This window comes from Protopterus annectens, chromosome 12.part0 (assembly GCF_019279795.1).
Source record: "Protopterus annectens isolate FY-2018-M chromosome 12.part0, PAN1.0, whole genome shotgun sequence".
In the NCBI taxonomy this organism is placed as follows: Eukaryota; Metazoa; Chordata; order Ceratodontiformes; family Protopteridae; genus Protopterus; species Protopterus annectens.
The window spans coordinates 222,778,624-222,796,973 of record NC_056746.1 but is presented as its reverse complement, the minus strand read 5'-3'; the positions used below and the strand labels follow the sequence as shown (position 1 = coordinate 222,796,973).

Below are 18,350 nucleotides of genomic sequence, written 5' to 3'. Positions count from 1 at the left end.
GGAGGAATCTTCTGGAGCGCCTGTTCATCTTTATGTGATAGCACGCATCCTGAAGGTCTATAGAGCACATCCAGTTTCCTTTGCCCAAAAGGGAAGGATGGATTGCAGCGTGACCATCAAATCTTGTTTTCTTGACTGATTTGTTCAAGATACTGAGATCCAAAATTGGTCTCCAGTCCCCGTTTTCTTTGGAACTAAAAAGAACCTTGAGTAGATTCCGGATCCTTGCTGGTCTGCTGGAACTGGCTGAATTGCTCTTTTGCAAGCAGTTTTGAAATTTCCAAAACTGCTAGATCCCTTTGAGCGGTGGAACATCTGGAAGGGATTTTTGACTGATTTGGAAAGCGAAGAAAGGGATAGAATAGCCTTCGAAATGATGGACTGTACCCATTTGTCTTGAGTCAGGGATAGCCAGGTTTCTGGGTACAGTGACAATCTTCCCCGACTGCCTCCGAAGATGGGCAGTCGGGCAACACCTCAGGGATGCTGAAAGGGCTTGTCAGGAAAGACTTCCCGATTGCCCTGGTTCTAGGGCGACGCCTACCATTGTTATTCCCACCTCTGCCTCTGGTGGGAAAACGACTCAGGCTAAGTCCCTTGAGATTGTTTACGGAACCACATCTTTCCACCTTTCTGGCCTTTGGGGTAAGGCCTGGAAGGAGTAGAAAATGGACTCGACGGCAGAAAGGGTCTTGCCATCAGTCTCGCACCTAGTCAAGGTTTCTTTCACTTAAGGACCAAAGAGAGATGATCCATCAAACGGGAGTTCGTGAAAGACGCCTTGAAGGGTCCGCAAAATTGCATAGCCGCATCCAGGCATGCCTACGAAGGCTACACCTGTCCCTGCGGCTCTGCTCGCTCCATCAGCCGTAAGAAAGAAGGCGCATGGAGGAGTTGGTTATGGAATTAAGGGTAGCCAGCTGCGTGTTCATCTTATCTTGAAACCCGCAGCTGTAGGGTCCTTTAACATTTCACCTTGATCAAGTCCCTTTGAAGACGGTAAAATGGCACAGGTAGTTCAGCGATGGTAAATGTCGCTGACGAGAACATCCGCTTCCCGTACCTATCCATGGACCTAGATTCCTTGTTAGGTGGATGGACAGGTACTGAAGGTTCAGCTAGCTCCTTCTTAGTGGCAGCAGCTACCACCATAGCATCCACAGAAACTCCTTTTGTTAAAAATTGTTTGTCTGCTGGAGCTGTTATGAACTTGGAGGGTCTCCTGGGAGTGGGGTCCACTGAATCAGGAGCCGTCCATGCCTTCTTAGCAACCACCTGCATGAGGGGGTCAAGGGGGACACCCAGGAGGTGGAAGGACGAGAGCCAACGCCTCAAGATACACAGATTCGCCCTCCGAAGGGTTGAGGGCTGGCGAATTTCCCCTCTGTTTCAGGATCTCCAGAATGTCTGCAAATGAGACATCTTCAGAAGGGGAACGGGGGAACCTCAGAATCATCCAAATCTGTGTCTGACGTGATGGACTCAGGTGAGTCAATGTGTTTACACTTCCTCTTCGAGGGGCTCTTCTGCCAAATCAGGAGAGGCCTCGGAAGAGGATGAAATCCCCACAGGGGGCTCCTGAGGAGCTGGCTCTCTGCGGTCCGGGATGAGGGAGTAAGTCGACTTAGCCTGAGGCACCATAGAGGGAGGGGCGGACGGAGCCGACTGTGGAGTAGAGCCAGGCTGTAACACACTCCGCATGACCTCGAATGCACCCCTGTCAGGCAGAGCCAGAGGTCCCCGCTCCGAGAAGCTAAGAACCTCCCTCGGCACCGACAGTGATGGCTCAGAGGCCGATGTCGGAGCCGAACTCAGCACCGAGAGGGAGGGGTCGGACAAGGGTCCGATGCCACTCACCCCTCGGAGCCGACGAGGGAAGTCAGATTCTTCCAAGGAAGAAAAAGACAATTGTATTGGCTCCGACGCAATCACAGTCTCGGTTCCGACCCCGGCCCGAGCTCAAAAGAGTCGAAGGAGGAATATGTTGATGGACCGGGCAGGCATCGGCTGATGAGTCGGGCTGTGAAGCATCTGGGCCAGTGCCTCGGACTTAAGTAGTCGACTCACTACCCTCTGAAGGTCATGATCCGACAGCCTCGATGACCTAGAGGAGTGAGATCTTGGCCCGTTCAGACAGCAGGGGAGATCCTGGAGCCGAATGAACGGAGCCAAGAGATGGTGACCTGGACCTCTTCCTAGTTGTCGGCTCCGAAGGTCTGGTCGGAGCCAGGGGCCACAGAAACTGTGGACTGAGACTTATCGGCTCCAGCCGGAGCCGATGAAGGCAGAGGTTGAGAAACCTTAGTTCTCGGCTCAGATACCGGAGCCGAAGACCTAGATGCCTTAGAGGGCTTCCCTGTTGAAACAGACAGGGAATCCTCTGGCTTGAGTAAGCCTCTAAGAATCAATTTATTCTTTCTTTCCTGCAGGACCCTGGGGCTGAAGCCATGGCACACAGCACAGGAGTCCTGCAGGTGCAAAGGCCCCAGACAAGACACAAGAAGTGTGAGCGCCTGTCAGAGACATTTTCTGACAGCACGCATCACACTTCTTGAAGAGACCTTTGCTTCTTTGGACATTTTTATTTGAACAGGTGTACACAAACACGCACACAAACACACTAGTTACACCCTGTTAAATTAAATTATAATAAAAGCAGTACTAGGATTTTAAAAATAATGCACACACACTCCACTAGGGAAGGAAAGGCCTATAGGCTCAAGGGAAGAACCTAAGGTTCTTGAGGGAAAAACGGAAATTTTGGAAGGGAATAAAAAGTTTCCTAAACTACACTAAACTAAGTAAATATGTTAAATTAAAAGGGGATTTTAAAGACTAATTTCAACAAGAAATAGTACTCACCAGGAACCGGTAGAAAAACCAACCTCGAAGCTGTAGCGGCAAACGAGATCTGAGGTAACTCTCGCCTAGCATTGTGGGATATAAGGGGAGCCTCGAGCCGGTGGAACCAACTCTCGAGCTTTAGTCGGAGCCGAGGTCGGCTCCGAACCCATCCAGCAAGAATGAAGGCGAGATAGACAACTTAACATAGTAGGATTTGTCCTCAGAGACACCTTGTCCAGGTAAAATATGATAAAAGGCTCTACAGCCATGAGGGCTTGTAGCTCTGAAACTCTTCTTGCTGAATTAATTGCTAGTAGCAGAGCTGTCTTCCATGATAAGAACTTTATATCAGCAGTAGCAGCTGGTTCAATTGGAGGCAGGGTGAGCTGGTTCAATTGGAGGCAGGGTGAGCTTTTCCAACACATAATTGAGGTCTTCATGCAGGCAATGGTGATCTTCTAGGGGGCCTTAAATTTTTGGCTCCTCTAAGATACGGGTTTAGTAAAGGATGAGAAAAGATTGGTGGCTCTGTGTTGTAATGAGCCGAAATGGCAGAGGCATGGATTTTGACTGATGAAAAAGATAGGCCTTTGTCAGGCATCTCCATTAAGTACTGTAATATCTGAGGAATATTTGGTTCTGCTGTAACAGTTCCTTGTGCTTGATTCCAAGCACAGAATCTCTTCCACTTGTCAGCATAAGATTTTCTAGTACTAGGCCTTCTGGCTTCCAAAATGACATCTATCACAGCTTTACTGAGAGGTGTTGTTTGTATGATTACATGATTAGTCATGCTGTCAGGTTTAGACTCTGTAGTTGATTGTGCAGGATCTGATTGTTTTGCTGGGACAGTAGTTGTGGTCTTTGAGGCAAGGTCCATGCTGGGTATTGAGACAATTTCCTTAGGATTGGGTACCAGTGTTGGCGGGGCCAGTCCAGGGCAATTAATATCATCTTTGGCTTCTCTTGTCTGACTTTTAGGAGGACCTTGGGTAGAAGAGGCAGAGGAGGAAAGGCGTAAAATGATAGTTTTTTCCAACTGAAGGATAGGGCGTCCACTTTTCAAGCTTGTCTGTGGTAAGTCCTTGTGCAGAATCTTTTCAATTGATAATTTTGAGGACAGGTAAATAGATCTATGTCTGGGCTCCAACATTTCTCTGTTATCATGCTGAAGACTTGTGGATTTAGTTTCCACTCGTGAGGATCCATAAGGTTTCTGCTTAAATCGTCTGCCAGAGTGTTTTGTTTTCCTGGCAGGAATTGAGCTTGAAGATGTATTTGGTAGGTCAAAGCTGTGTCCCACAGTGCCATGGCTAATCTGCAAAGGGGGTATGAGTGTGTGCCCCCTTGCTTGTTTATATACCACATGACTGTGGTGTTGTCTGTCTTTATCAGTAGTTGTCCTGGATGAAGTAAGTCCTTGAAGGCTGTCAGGGCATTTTGAACAGCTAGCATCTCTTTCTGGTTGATATGTAGATGCATTTGTTTTGGTGCCCATATGCCCTGAATGTATCTTCCTGCCATATGGGCCCCCAGGCATAATCTGATGTGTCTGTTGTTAAGGTTTGGCTGTCAGGGGGTAGAGTGAAGGGCCATCCCATGTTTTGGTGACAGGCCTTTTCCCACCATAGAAACTCCTGTTGCAGGCAGGGAATGAGAGGAATCATTGTTTCCAGACTGTGTGAATGTTGACACCATAAACTTTTTAGGTACCACTGAAGTTTCCTCATATGCAGTCTTGCATATGGAATTAGTAGGATGCAGGATGCCATGAAGCCCAGAGCTTGCAGAATTTGTCTTGCAGAAGACTGAGTTTTTGTTGTCATCAGTTTGAAGTAAATAGTCAGTTGCCTTTGTTTGTCTGGCGTAAGGTAAGCCATCTGGGCAGTTGTATTCAAGCTTGCACCCAGGAATGTTATCTTTTGAGAGGGTACCAGTTGTGATTTCTTTTCATTTATTGTGTACCCTAGGCATGTTAGAAGCCTTTTCACAAATGCCAGGTGTTGAAGAAGAGTGTCCTTGTTCTCTGCTAGAATGAGACAGTCATCCAAGTAAGGATATATTTGTATACTTCTTTGTCTGCAAAATGCAATTACTGGTGCCAGGCACTTTGTAAAGACCCTGGGCGCAGTAGATAAGCCAAAGGGCAGTGCAGAGAATTGGTAATGCATTAAGCCAGCCTTGAATCTGAGGAATCTTCTGCACGATTGTCTTAATGGGACATGCAGGTATGCCTCTTTTAGGTCTAATGTCACCAGTCAAGCATTCTTGCCCAGCATGGGCAGAAGCTGCTGCAAAGTCAGTATTTTGAATTTTGGAATGCCCAGGTATGTGTTCAAAATCGATAAATCCAGTATTAGTCACCAGGCCCTGTCCTTTCTGGGTACCAAGAACAGTCTTGAGTAAAAACCTTGTCCTTTTTCCTGTTCTGGTACTGTTTGAATGGCCCCCATATCCATGAGGGACATAACCTGTTTCTGTGCCTCTGCCCATTGATTTTTGGGCAGATCTGGCCAACTGTTTGCCATTAGCAGAGTGTGGAAATGATATCTGTATCCCTGTGATACTATGTTTAGTACCCACTTGTCCTAGGTTATTAACTGCCAATTTTGAGCAAAAAGCGCTAATTTTCCCCCTAAGGGTGCTGTCAAAAGATAAGTGCTTGGTGTAGGCAGAGGGAAGTCATTGGGATTGTTTTCTGGAGGTTTGCGCTTTACCTCCCCCTGATTTGGAGGTAGATTGCTTTGACCTGTATAAATCTTGCGCCTGGTATCTGGAACCCTTTGGCCATCTGGATTTGCCCCCTTGAGCTCTGTCTGACACAGGAAAGGACCAATTTTTTGTAGGCCAGTGTCTGCTGAATCTTGGTGGCTGCACTTGTAAGAAGTCTTTAACAGTTTGCATAGACTTAGCTTTGTCTTCCATTTTCTTTAAAACCTCTTCTGCCTTAATACCAAACAGAGAATCATGCTGTAAAGATGCATCTAGCAGTTTAGCTTTAACATGATCAGGCACATTTTGTTACTTTAACCAGACATGCCTCCTAATCACAGATCCAGTAAGTGCGGCCCTGCAGGAGGCCTCTAAGGAATCAAAACCACATTGCAAAGTATGCTTTCCAACTTGTTCAGCTGCATGCAATAATTCCTGCAATTCTTTATTTTCTGCACATTCTGAAATCACCATCATTTTCTGTTTCAGCAATCCCATAACATGTTGTTGGTACTTGAGCATATGAAATTGACAGTTTAAGGCTCTGACTGCCAAGGCTGCAGATGTATAAACCTTTTTTCCCCATCTGTCAAGTGCCCTTGAATCTCTGTCAGGGGGGGTAGGATTTTTATGCTGTTGAGGCCTTAACTCCCTTTGGACCCTGTGAAATAGTTTCAGGATCAGCAGCAGGTTTTCTAAATAAAAAATTTATGTGAGTCAGGGACCCTGTAATATCTGTCAGGCTTACTGGGAGCCAGAGGTAAGGAGTCAGGGGTCAAGCTTGACTCCGAAAACACATCATCCACAATGTCTAAAACAGGGGGAATGGCTAAAGGCTTATGCTGAGGGAGAAGAAGGAAATCCCTGAGCCTCTTTTTTGATTCTGAGAAGTCTTGACTCTCCCAGTGAAAATGCTCCCTCAAAGTATGCAAGGTTTCTCTAAATGAATAATCCTCTGGAGGAGATGCAGATGGAATAGACTCCTCAGCATCAGAATCCTCATAGGGAGGTATAGATAATTCCTGATCAGAAGAGGAATCAGAAGAAACAGAAACCTGATCTGAAGATTCATAATCAGTGTCTTGCCTAGGCCTCATCTGGAGGGGGATGGGTACCCCTGATCAAGGTAATAAGGTCTTCAGCCATTTTAATCATCTGTTTTTTAAGCATAGAGGCCTATGCACGTGGCTCATGCGTCAGTTTTTTAGTTTTAGAAGTTGCCTTTGTCTTTGGTTTTGCAGCTGTCGTCAGTTTGATATATAAATGTTGACGTCTGAATACACCCTCAGAAGCCGGTGCCTGCTCAGCGGCTCCGGACCCATCCGAGGGAGATACATCCATTGGTCCAATACCTTGAGTATCTTGCGGCATGCCAGACAACACATGGGTGTCGGTAGAGGCTTGCAACTCGAAGGTAACGGGTATCAGTGGTTGCAAAAGCGCCTCACTGAGTACCGGTGAACCGTCGACTGGCTTAGGAGAAGCTTTGTCGTCGGTTTTGGATCTCGACTGCCTTTCTCTGTCCTTTTCTTTGCGTTTTTTTATGTACTCCGGTAGTCGGATTGCTATCCGACAACATTTCTAGGTAGTTAAATCTATTTCCAAAATACTGATACAAAAATATACTGACGCTTAATAGTGTGTTGGTTAAATCTAGCACAAAACCAACAGCCAGGCACGTTGTGATCAGAGCCTAGGCAAGGAATTCAGTATAAATAGAAATCCTTATGAGGTATTTGCTTCCCACAAGTAATACAATTATTAACTTTTTCTGACATCAGTAAAAAGCAAGAAAAAAAGTTTCCCCAACAGGATACTTAGCTTTAGTGAAGATTTTGTTTCTGAAACTCAAACTCGAATATTTCAGTAGTCGGCCAACCGGCACTTGTAAAATGCTTCTGCTTCGGGCACCGCGTGGCAAGAAAGACTAAAGAAAATGGCATCAGCTGCATGTTTTATACCCCTGACGACCTGACGTCATGGAAGAGAAGACAGCAACCGATGCAGGACCCAAGACTTTGGAATTCAGGCCGACTGAGGGCAACCTGCCAGCAGATTACCCAAATGTAATGACTGCAACAGTGAAACACGAAGAACATCAGGCAGGAGTGTCTTCTTTTCCTTTAATTTGCTTTACAGCCACTGACAAAAAAAATAAGTGATTCAGAAATTCAAGGATATATCTGGTATGTACTCATGGAAAGTTGGCTTTATCTACAGATATTTTATACTTAAATCCAGAAAAGGACATACCTTTGTTGTAAAACATTTTGAGATAGTTTCAAGACGTTTTAGGATATAAAATTAATAAAGATAAAACAAAGGTTATAGCCATAAATTATGTATCCACTCATGACTTGGTTTAGCCATACCCATATTTATAGGGACATAAGATGGAAGTACTTAGGCATAGCCTTGCAGACCAAGCCTGACTAGCCTGGTCTGCAAGGCTATGGAGCGCATCATCATGGAACTCATTAACAGAGACATTGGGAACCTCCAAACACTGGACCCTACCCAGTTCAGCTTTGTTAAGGGCAGATTATGCCTCCTAAATCTGGTGGACTTCTTTGAGACAGTTACCAAGGCTATAGACGAGGGAAAGGTGGTACACACAGCCTACCTAGACCTCGCAAAGGCCTTTGACAGCATTCCCCATTCTGGAATTATACACAAGCTCACCAGCCTGAACATAAACCTCTACGCCACAAGATGGGTTGCCAACTGGCTCACGGACAGAACTCACATGGTGAGAGTTGTGGGAGCTAGGTCCGACTCTAAACCGGTTACAAGTGGCATTCCCAGGACCCCTCCTGTTCAGCCTATACTTCTCAGAGGTACAGGCAAGCACAGGACGACTATGGCTGACCAAGTTTGCAGACAACTGCAAACTAGGGATTATAATTGACTCTCCGGCTGACAAAGACATCCTCCAAAAGAGTCTCACTGAGACTGATTCCTGGTGTCAAAATAATGGCCTCAAACTAAATGCCAAAAAGTGCATAGTCATCCCCTTTGGAAAAAAACAAGTACCCACAAACTACCACATAGGTGGTAGTCCCCTAAATACAGAAGACGTAATAAGGGATCTGGGGACACAAGTAGATAATAATCTCTCCTTTGATAATCACACTGCCACAGTGGTTGGAAAATCCTTCTATGTGGCCCACCTAATCACAAAAGGGTTCGCATCCAGATCAAAAGAGGTCATTGTGCCCCTCTACTCATCAGACCCATCGTAGAGTACAACACCCCATTTGGGATGTACCTTACAAGACACTTGCAACAGCTGGAAAGACCACAGAAGTCCCTCACCAAGAGGATCACTGGCCTCAAACAGATGCCCTATGCAGCCCGACTGAAGAAACTCCAGCTGTACTCGGCTGCATACCACCTACTCAGAGGTGATCTCTGCCTGACATACAAGGCCATGTCCAACCCAGAATTGATGGACATGCTCCACCTTAAGAAAACCATATCCCCTCGAGCCACACGCTCTAGGGATCTAAACTTCACCACAACAATAAATAGGATGTGCTGAAGGGATAGATTCCTGTCCCAGAGACTTCCCATGCATTGGAACAAGATTCCAATCTACATTAGGCAGGGCTCCTCATTAACACTCTTCAAAAGAAACCTTGACGAGTGGATGGGAAACAGAAAGTTTACCCAAGGATCACTTCAGTGGCTCTGACAGACAGAGGCACAGGGAATTAATCTAAGGGGGCGGCAAAAGCAAACACATTCTGGCTAGGCTTATAAATGCCTTCGGGCAGATAGTCTAGTACCTAACTATGAACCTATGTGGATTTAAAAGGCTTCTGTTAATGTAGCTAAGGATATGTGGGAAGAGACTAAACAAAATATTTTTCAAAAACTGGAAGCTTTTCTTTATGGATATGGATAGTAAGAAACAAGCAGTAAAAAAAAAAATTAGTCCCTTTAGTTTTATATACTGGTCAGGCAAATTGTATTAACCAGAGGTAAAGTTGTGGACAAAAACTAATAAAGAGTTGAAGAAATTTGGGAGGGAAAGAGGGCAAGGGTTAAGTAGAATAAATTGATCCTCCCAACAGAACAAAGAGGTTTAAGATTACCTGACTTGAAGGGACACTTTAGATCTACACAGTTAAGGTTCATACACACAACATCAGCAGAATGTTATAATTCAAACTGGAAAGGGATGATAATGAAGCATAAGGGAGGGGAGATCAAGAAACAGAGAGAGAGAGAGGGTTTTGGGGGTAAAGATCCTTAAGAGGAGAATAACCATCATACAGAATATTATATTCATAAAAATTCCAAAAGTATTCTAATTAAGTAAACATATAAATGGAGAAAGGAGATTTTGCCAATAGGGATAACTGCAAACAGAGGTACAGATAATAGGCAACAGGGGACTGGAATTTACTGGAGAAAACTAGCACCGAAATCAATGTATTTGGAGCAAATAACTAGACACAAAAAGATAACAGAGTGGGAACAGTCCAAGAAGAAGTTTGGACTTCAGATTAGAGACTGCCTTCCCTATCAAGGACTGATATAGGAGTTTAGGCAAACAAAAGAATAAATTAAGTCCTAAGTGAAAGACCTGTTCTGGTAGAACTTACAGTTGAATCTAGAATGAAAGCTTCTATTAATTAGTTTGGCACATAAAATACTGCATGACAACTATAACATCTATCCAAAGAGGTTAAAAAAAGACTGGGAAGAGAGAAAACTGAAAAGCAATTTACAACAGAACAATCACAGGACATACTTATGGCTTCCAAGTATGCAACAAGGTTTAGAAGGTTTGGGATGTTTTTGCATGGAAGTGCTTCCATTGGTATTTTTATACCATAAGCAGACTTCAAATAGTTTTTCCTTGGGAAGATAGTAAGGTCGGAGGTGTGATGGTGAAGAAAGAGGCAACTGGGAACATGTTTTTTGGGAGTGTAAGGAGTTGGCATATTTAAAAATTCTCTACTGAGTACTCTGTCAAAATTATTGCAGGAGTAAATGGCTATAGCTAAGGAAATGCTTCTTTTGAGCTGTGGCACAGGATCTGAATTGCTACACATAGTAAGGCCTTATTCATTTTTATTCTTCTGGCTAAGAAAAATGCAATTACTAAAAAATGGAAATCAAAATCTAAGCCAGCTGCTTTTCAAGTATTAAATACTGTAAGAGAAATAACAGAACTAAAAGGGGGATCTTCAGGAAAGAGAAGGAGCAAATTATATAAAAAAATATGGAATTTATGGGAACAATACATGGAGAATAACGTTCACTAGGAGGACATGTGAAGTTTAAAGGAAAGTAGGAACCGAGTGATCTATGTAATGCTGGATTAAAAGACAGTTATTACTTAAGAAAGAAGCCATGTAAAATGTATCAAAATGGAAAATATTAATATGGTTTGTTTTCTTTTTTATTAGTGTATGTTTGTGATGTCTTAAATAACATTTTAATAAAGGTGTTAAAAAAAATCTCAGACAGAACTAATGTATTTTTTTATTTTTACTGACTATGCTGTTTAAACCTTGGCTCTAGATGACTGTTACTGTTGAAGTGACACCCCAAACCCATGTGCAAAAATGGGAAAAGGGGGTTGTTGTTGGATGCTGAAAGCAGATGGTCGTGGTTATTGTGGCAGTCTGTTTATGAGGTAAGAAAACTGTGAGGAGTTAGAAAAAATTATATCTGTAAAAGAGTTTCTGCCTGTTTGAATGTCTGCTCTTATGATAGTGGTAACAGTGTGAAATTGTGTGACAGAGTCATACATGAATTTGAAGGCCTAGTGGTCCAAAATGAATGAGGTTAAATCCCCCAAAACCAATTTATTATGGTCATGCCATACTGACAGATGTCTAAAGCATCCTATCAGTGGGAGGAATGGAGAAGGGAGGGTTGTATACAAACTAAAGTTTGTTTCCAATTTTCCTGAGGGGTTCCCTGTTTCCAGTCAACAAAACTGAACTGACTGTATGGCAGAAACAAGAGGAGATGAACCAAAAGGAAGGAAGAAAAGGTTTCAAAAATAACACAAAGTTTAGACAAAAGGAAATCAATGAAAAAAGTATCAAATGGGGGAGTCAATTTTTTTCCAGTCTGGTTACCTGCAGAAAATAAAACTTTCTGTTATCTACTCTTATTGATGAGCTGGCTGGAAAAAGAGAACAAGAGCTCTGGAACCTGTGAAACATAGCATTCTCATCAGTCAATAGTGAAATCTCATCTCCTACCCTTACAATTCCCATGTTGTTTTGAAGATGTTACCTGCCTGACTTTTTCATGTTATCTTCTTCTTCTTTTTCCGGCTTTCCCGGTTAGGGGTCGCCACAGCGGATCAGCTGTCCGCTCATGATTGGCAGTGGGGTTTTACGGTGTCAAGTTGCCAGCCCGGCGCCCAACCTTCCACAGAAGGTACACACATGCACACACTCACACCTAGGGCCAATTAGAGTGTCCAATTCACCTACTGCATGTCTTTGGGATGTGGGAGGAAACCAGAGCACCCAGAGAAAATCCACACGAATACAGGGAGAACATGCAGACTCCACACAGAAGGCACCTCGGCCGAGAATCGAATCGGAGAACCTCTTGCTGTGAGGTGGCAACGCTAACAGCTGCACCACCATGGCCACGACTTTTTCATGTTATAATACGGTTAAAACTGCTTTTCTGTTAAATATTTTGTAATGACAGTGCCTTCAAGTCAAGTTTGTGGCTGAAAATGATTATTGCAGCAGTCCATCTAGCGTGTTAATAACTAAATAAAACAATAAAAAACACAAATATTGAAAGGCAGATCTGTAACTTCCATGCACATGGAATATATTTCTCCTATCCCAATCAGTTGTAATTTTCTGGAAAGGGACACTGCAACTTGAAATATCCAACTCTAATGATATCAAATCAGCAGCTATCAATGAAGGCACTGCAAGTACTCCTAATGATGTCAGTGGTCACACAGTAGCCCTCTGGAGAGCCATGGATGACAGCAGGCACAGATGTCTCCTGTTTCAATATAAAATACGATGTATCAGATACATTACAGGCTGTAATTTAAGCCTTACAAACTAAATATGGGAATGCAATCAAAATGCGGGTTATCTACTAAAATTATCTTATTGTACATTTTGGGTGAATCCAAGAAGTATTAAAATGTGCTGCGGGCACAAGAAAAGGTACAGCACAGAAACATGAACACACAAGAAAAGCACACATTTATGCCAGCTATCTCAATTTCAAACTCATTCATGCACATGGAAGGATTTACTCACAGCAAGCCACTGCAGGGCATTTTCATGCTGACATTATCAGGCTACTGAGAATGCTAAGCTCACAACACCAGCTGGCAGCTGACATTTCAACATAACAGGACAAAATAAGGCAGTACAAGTCTTTCCAGGGATAATGCACACCAAACATAAAATAGGGGTGGGGTAAGTAAGGATAAGCAATAAACAACAGTGTTACATTAAACTTACGAATCCTTTGTTCATGTCTTCTGGTGAAAATGTCACTGGGAGCTGGAAAATGTCCTGCCAACAACACTGTATATCAGGCTTGGCAAGAAAAAGATTTAGTACATCATCTTCAACCTCCTCAACTCAAGAAGTTCTGTTCAGTTTTAACTACAGTGCCCATTCCACCTCATTGCCTATTACTCTAAAGTTACAGCATAATTCTTTAAAAAATATTCGGAAACATGATAATATACAAATCAATGAAAAACAAGAAATGATGTTATCAGTGTGATACTTTTGCAGCAGGAGAACATATGGATCAAAAAGTAAAAGGTAAAAGAATAGTCTTTCTAAAGTTGTTTGCAGAAGTTGCAAAAAAGTACAGCTGTGTGAGGTACTTGCCATAAAAAAGTAGGTGATAAATCATTTGTGTCTTCACTATTTTATTAGAAAAGATTCTGCACTACTCCAAAGGACAGTGCAAACAGTTTCACCACAATAATATGTACAGTGCTGATGGATGGAGATGGGTTGCAGCTGCTAATCAAATTAGCACCACCCAACACCTAATCACTGGTACACTCCAGATCCTGAAAGGCCACTCTGTGAGAAATCAGATGCTTCACACCACAAACCATGAAAGTTGCATCAGAAAATGTATACAGACATCTCTATCCCCTGGCCCTATAAGAAGCATGAAGTAAAACAGCAGTCTCTTGTCATTTCAGCCAGCAGAAATTCTCTAAATGAGAAACTGCCTCTTTCAGGATAAATAAATTACCATACCATTGTGGTAATAACATACTTCATCTATAGAGCCAAGAAAAAGTCTGTTGGAGACAATCAAGACTTGTACCACAACAGCTTTCAACATTCTATTTGCCAAAAACTCTGCAAACTGCTAACAAAGACAACAACCCTGAAGAAAGAACCATGCACGCTGCACCAAAGCACTGTACATCAGAAACAGGAAACTATGAACTATACTAAAGCTGACTTAATACTGGAGGTTAATGTAGACTGTAAGGACAAAGATGATTGTGTCACTTGCTGTTACAGTGAGTAGTACCTCACACACAGCTGTAATCATAGTGCTTGTTTTCACAGTCTTTACTTAATTAGGCAGAATACAAGGTCCCTCAGGAGGGGTATGGCTGGGTGGGGCGCAAGAATAAAGGCGAGATACTGGACAAACATGGAACATTACGGAGAGTACATAGCTTCTTTATGTTATGCTGTCCTATGTCGCTTTCATTCTTGTTGGTTGGGATAGAGTCCCCAGCACCTTTCTCTTGGGTGGCTCATGGGAACAAACTCTTCAGGACAGTGGAACCAAAGGATGCCCTGTTCCGGGAGGCCACATCTACTCTGTAATGAGAGATAAAGGTGTGAGGATTGACCCATGTAGCAGCAGCACAAATTGAATCCAATGGAAGTCTGGATTGAAAGGCAATGGAAGTAGACACCTCTAGTTGAATGTCCTTTCACTTTCGCTGACGGTTGTTTATTATGAGATTGATAAACATATCCGATAGTGTCAGTAAGCCATTTGGACAAAGCAACTTTTGAGACTGCCCGGCCTTTTTTTGTTTCTGAATAGGACACAACAATTGATCTGATTTTCTGAAATCTTTCATCCTGTGTAAATAAAAGTGCAGTTGTCTATGTACATCCAATTGGTGAAGCTTATATTCTGCCTTGTTGTTATAATTAGGAAAAAAAAGGCAATTCTATAGAATGGTTTAAATTTGCTTCAGAACCGACTTTTGGTAAGAAGGAAGGATTTGTTCTGAAAGAAACTCTATCGTTGTGGAAGATCAAATAGGGGGGACAGATGGATAAGGCCTGCAACTCTGAAACCCTCTTAGCTGAGGTAAACTGCTGTTACAGAGTTTTCCAGGATAAAAATTTTAAAGAACAAGAGGATGCTGGTTCGAAGGGAGGAAGAATCAACGCTGATGATACTAAATTTAGATCCCATGGGGGAGGAGGTTCTCTTACAGGAGGTCTTAACAGGAAAGTACTCCTGAGGAAGGCCTTGCATAACTTATGGGATATTACATTGGATCCGAGTTCCCCCACATGATAATTAGATATAGCAGCTAGTTAAATGAATAGTGGCCGCCGCTGCTCCTTGATTAAAAATTTCTGCCAGGAATTCCAAAATTGCAGGTATAGAAGCTGTAAAAAGGATCTGTGTGTTTTTTGTCCACCCAACAAGAGAACCTCTTCCATTTGCTTGCGTAAAGTTTCCTAGTTTTCTTTTAGTGCGAGGAGACCAAAATATGGCGTACTGCAGAGGATAATTCTGGAAGCCTGGCTAAGATTGGAATTGGAGAAACCAAGCTGTCAGCTTGAGGCTCTGAAGGACAGGATGGAGCATTCCTGAATGATGCATCAGAAGATGCAGCAATGGGTCCAGGATCCATGGGTCCTCCTGAAGGTGGGGCCAAAGGAAAGGGAACCAAATCCGACGAGACCAGTATGCAGCAATGAGGATTAACCTGCGACTCAATGACTTGGCTTTCTGAATAACTTTTGGACTCAAAGGAAATGGGGGGAAAGCATAAAGAAGTCCCGGGGGCCAATTGTGGACAAGTGCATCCCTCGGTGACTCTCCCGGAAGGGAAATGAGGGCAAAATAGTTGCTGCATTTGGTATTGAAGGGAGTGGCAAAAAGGTCACAGCAAGGCTGGTCCCATTTGCGAAAAATTAGATTCACAACTTCCTGATTCAAGGACCACTCGTGAGGCATGAGAACAGCTCTGCTTAGCCTGTCTGCTATGACGTTGGATTTCCCCAGGATGTGTGCTGCCATCAGAAAGCACTGAGAAGATATTGCCCATTGCCAAACTCTCTGGGCCTCTTGACACAGGGAATAGGATCTGGTTCCCCCCTGTCTGTTGATGTACCATACCACTGACATATTGTCTGCCTGAACTGCAATAGTCCCCGTGGGAAGAGAGTTTTGAAATGTTTGGAACGCCAGAGGCACCGCCCTCATCTCTAGGACAATGACGTGCAAATGGTATTCATGATCTTTCCAAACCCCTTGGACCGTTTGTCCCAGATAATGCCCCCCACCTTATCTGGGACGCGTCCATGGTTACTACAGCGACAGGTTGGGGAAGTACAAACAGTCTTGCCCATTGTTACCTGAAGGGACTGGATCCACCAAAGCAGGTCCCTCTTGCAGGAGTCTGTAATGAGAATCTCGTGAGACATGAGCGAAGAGTAGCCACTGTAATATTCACATGTGAAGTCGTGCCAGCAGGGAAACTACAGTTATGTTGCTGCCATAAGGCCTAGGACCTTGAGGACAAATCTTGCCTGTACTTTTTTCTTATTGAGCAAGACAAGCACTTGACTGCGTAACATCTGAATCCTTTCTTGAGGCAGTTTTGCCAGCATGTCATTTGCGTTTAAATCTGCACCTATAAAGGTAATATGCTGTGATGGCAACAAGGCAGATTTTTCTGCATTTATAGTAATGCCTAATTTTGAGAATAGATGGATGGTGTAGCCCTTGACTTTGATTAGTAGCTGCTTGGTGGTGGCAGTTTGGAGCCAGTCATCTAAGTATTAAAACACCTGGAATCCTTGACGTCTCACATGAGCCGTGACTACTGCCATGCATTTGGTAAACACTCGGGGGGGGCTGTGGTGAGTCCAAAGAGCAGAGCTCTGAACTGGTAATCATTGGCTCCCAGCCGGAAGTGTAGAAATCTTCTTGAGCGCCTGTCCATCTTTATGTGGTAGTACGGGTCCTAAAGATCTAACGAGCACATCCAACTGTCTTGTCCCAGAAAAGGGAGTACAGACTGCAGTGTTACTATCCGGAACTTTGACTTCGTCACCAACTTGTTTAGCCTGCCGAGATTCAATATGGGTCTCCAGTCCCCTGTCTTTTTTTGGAACTAAAAAGAACCTTGAGCAAATTCCGGATCCTAGCTGGTCTGTGGGGACTTCCTGGATGACTCTTTTCTAGCAACGTTTGAATTTCTAGTATTGCTTGATCCCTTTGACCGGGTGTAATGTCTGGGATAAACTTTGACGGATGAGGTGAACAGTGAAAGGGAATGTTGTAACCCCTGGATATAATGGACTGTACCCATTTGTCTTGAGTCAAATTCAGCCAGGCTTCTGGGTTCAGCAATAGCCTACCCAGACTGCCTCCAGAGGTGGACAGTTGGGCCTCTTTTCAGGAGCGCTGGAAGGGCTGACCAGAAAAAGTATCTCTGTCACTCTGGTTCTGCGGACCCCCTCTGGCGCGTGGATGGGATCTTCCATTCTTATTTCCCCCACTGGCCCTGGGGTAAAGATTACCACGAGCATCAAATAAGGCTACTTTGCATTCTGAGCTTTAGAGTAGGGTCTGGTAGGCGTGGAAAAAATTACAGTTGTGTACACTTACCATAAATGTAGCTGTTCGAGTGTATTCACTGTTGCAGTCATTACATTTGGGTAATCCTGCTGGCAGGTTGCCCTCAGTCGGCCTGAATTCCAAAGTCCTGGGTCTTGCATCGGCTGCTGTCACCCCTTCCCTGACGTCAGGTCATCAGGGGTATAAAAGAAGCAGCCGACACCATTTTCTTTACTTTTTCTTGCCCCAGATGTCAGATGCCCCCTAAAAGGGTTGCCAAAATTTATATATATATATATATATATATATATATATATAAACATTACATGCACCAATACAAAATTTACCTTCATCTACAAGCAAATACACCGCATAGGTTGTATAAATCAGAGAAGGAAAGATAGGTTCCATCAGAAGAATAGGGGGATGGTGGGTGGGTGAATACACTCGAACATCTACATTTATGCTAAGTGTACACAGCTATACTATGCTCTTCGTATTTCACTGTTGCAGTCAATACATTTGGGTAGAGTCCCAAAGCTAAGGTTGGGAGGCCGGAGCTAAACAGCATTAGGAGCAACTATGAGGCCCTGCAGAACTGCAGTGGCAAAGCCTGCCTTGGATTTAAAGTAGAATGGCAGATGATAGTGCTTTGTAAAGGTGTGCACTGAACTCCAAGTAGCAGCCTCTAAAATGTCCTTGGTAAGTACTCCCCTGAAAAAGGCTGCTGAAGTGGCTACAGCTCTGAGTGTGGCCTAATGCCCTTAGGTACTGGCTTGCCATGGTGTACATAGCAGAAACGAATGCAGTGGCCTATCCACTTTGAAATAGTCTGCTTTGAGATAGCCTTTCCTTGTGATCCTGCAGCATATGCCACTAGTAATTGCTCTTTCTGAAAACTTTGGTTCTGTCCAAGTAGAATCTAAGCTGTCTGTGTACATCCAAAGAATGCAGAATTCTCTCCCCCTTGTTCTGTG

The 18,350-nt window shown here is 43.7% G+C and overlaps 1 protein-coding gene across 9 annotated transcripts in view; it reads right to left on the bottom strand.

Annotated features, from left to right (window-relative positions):
• The window catches only part of LOC122816469 (myosin phosphatase Rho interacting protein), a 3,136,467-nt gene that overhangs the window by 1,400,258 nt on the left and 1,717,859 nt on the right, over positions 1 to 18,350 (bottom strand). For 6 of the 9 annotated variants that reach the window (XM_044089284.1, XM_044089283.1, XM_044089288.1 and 3 more), the window contains exon 6: positions 13,032 to 13,085. The exons of the other annotated variants lie outside the window; for them this stretch is intronic. In XM_044089284.1, coding sequence (XP_043945219.1) covers positions 13,032 to 13,085 — 54 coding nt within the window. The remainder of the gene's footprint in view (positions 1 to 13,031; positions 13,086 to 18,350) is intronic. 9 annotated transcript variants of the gene reach the window in all.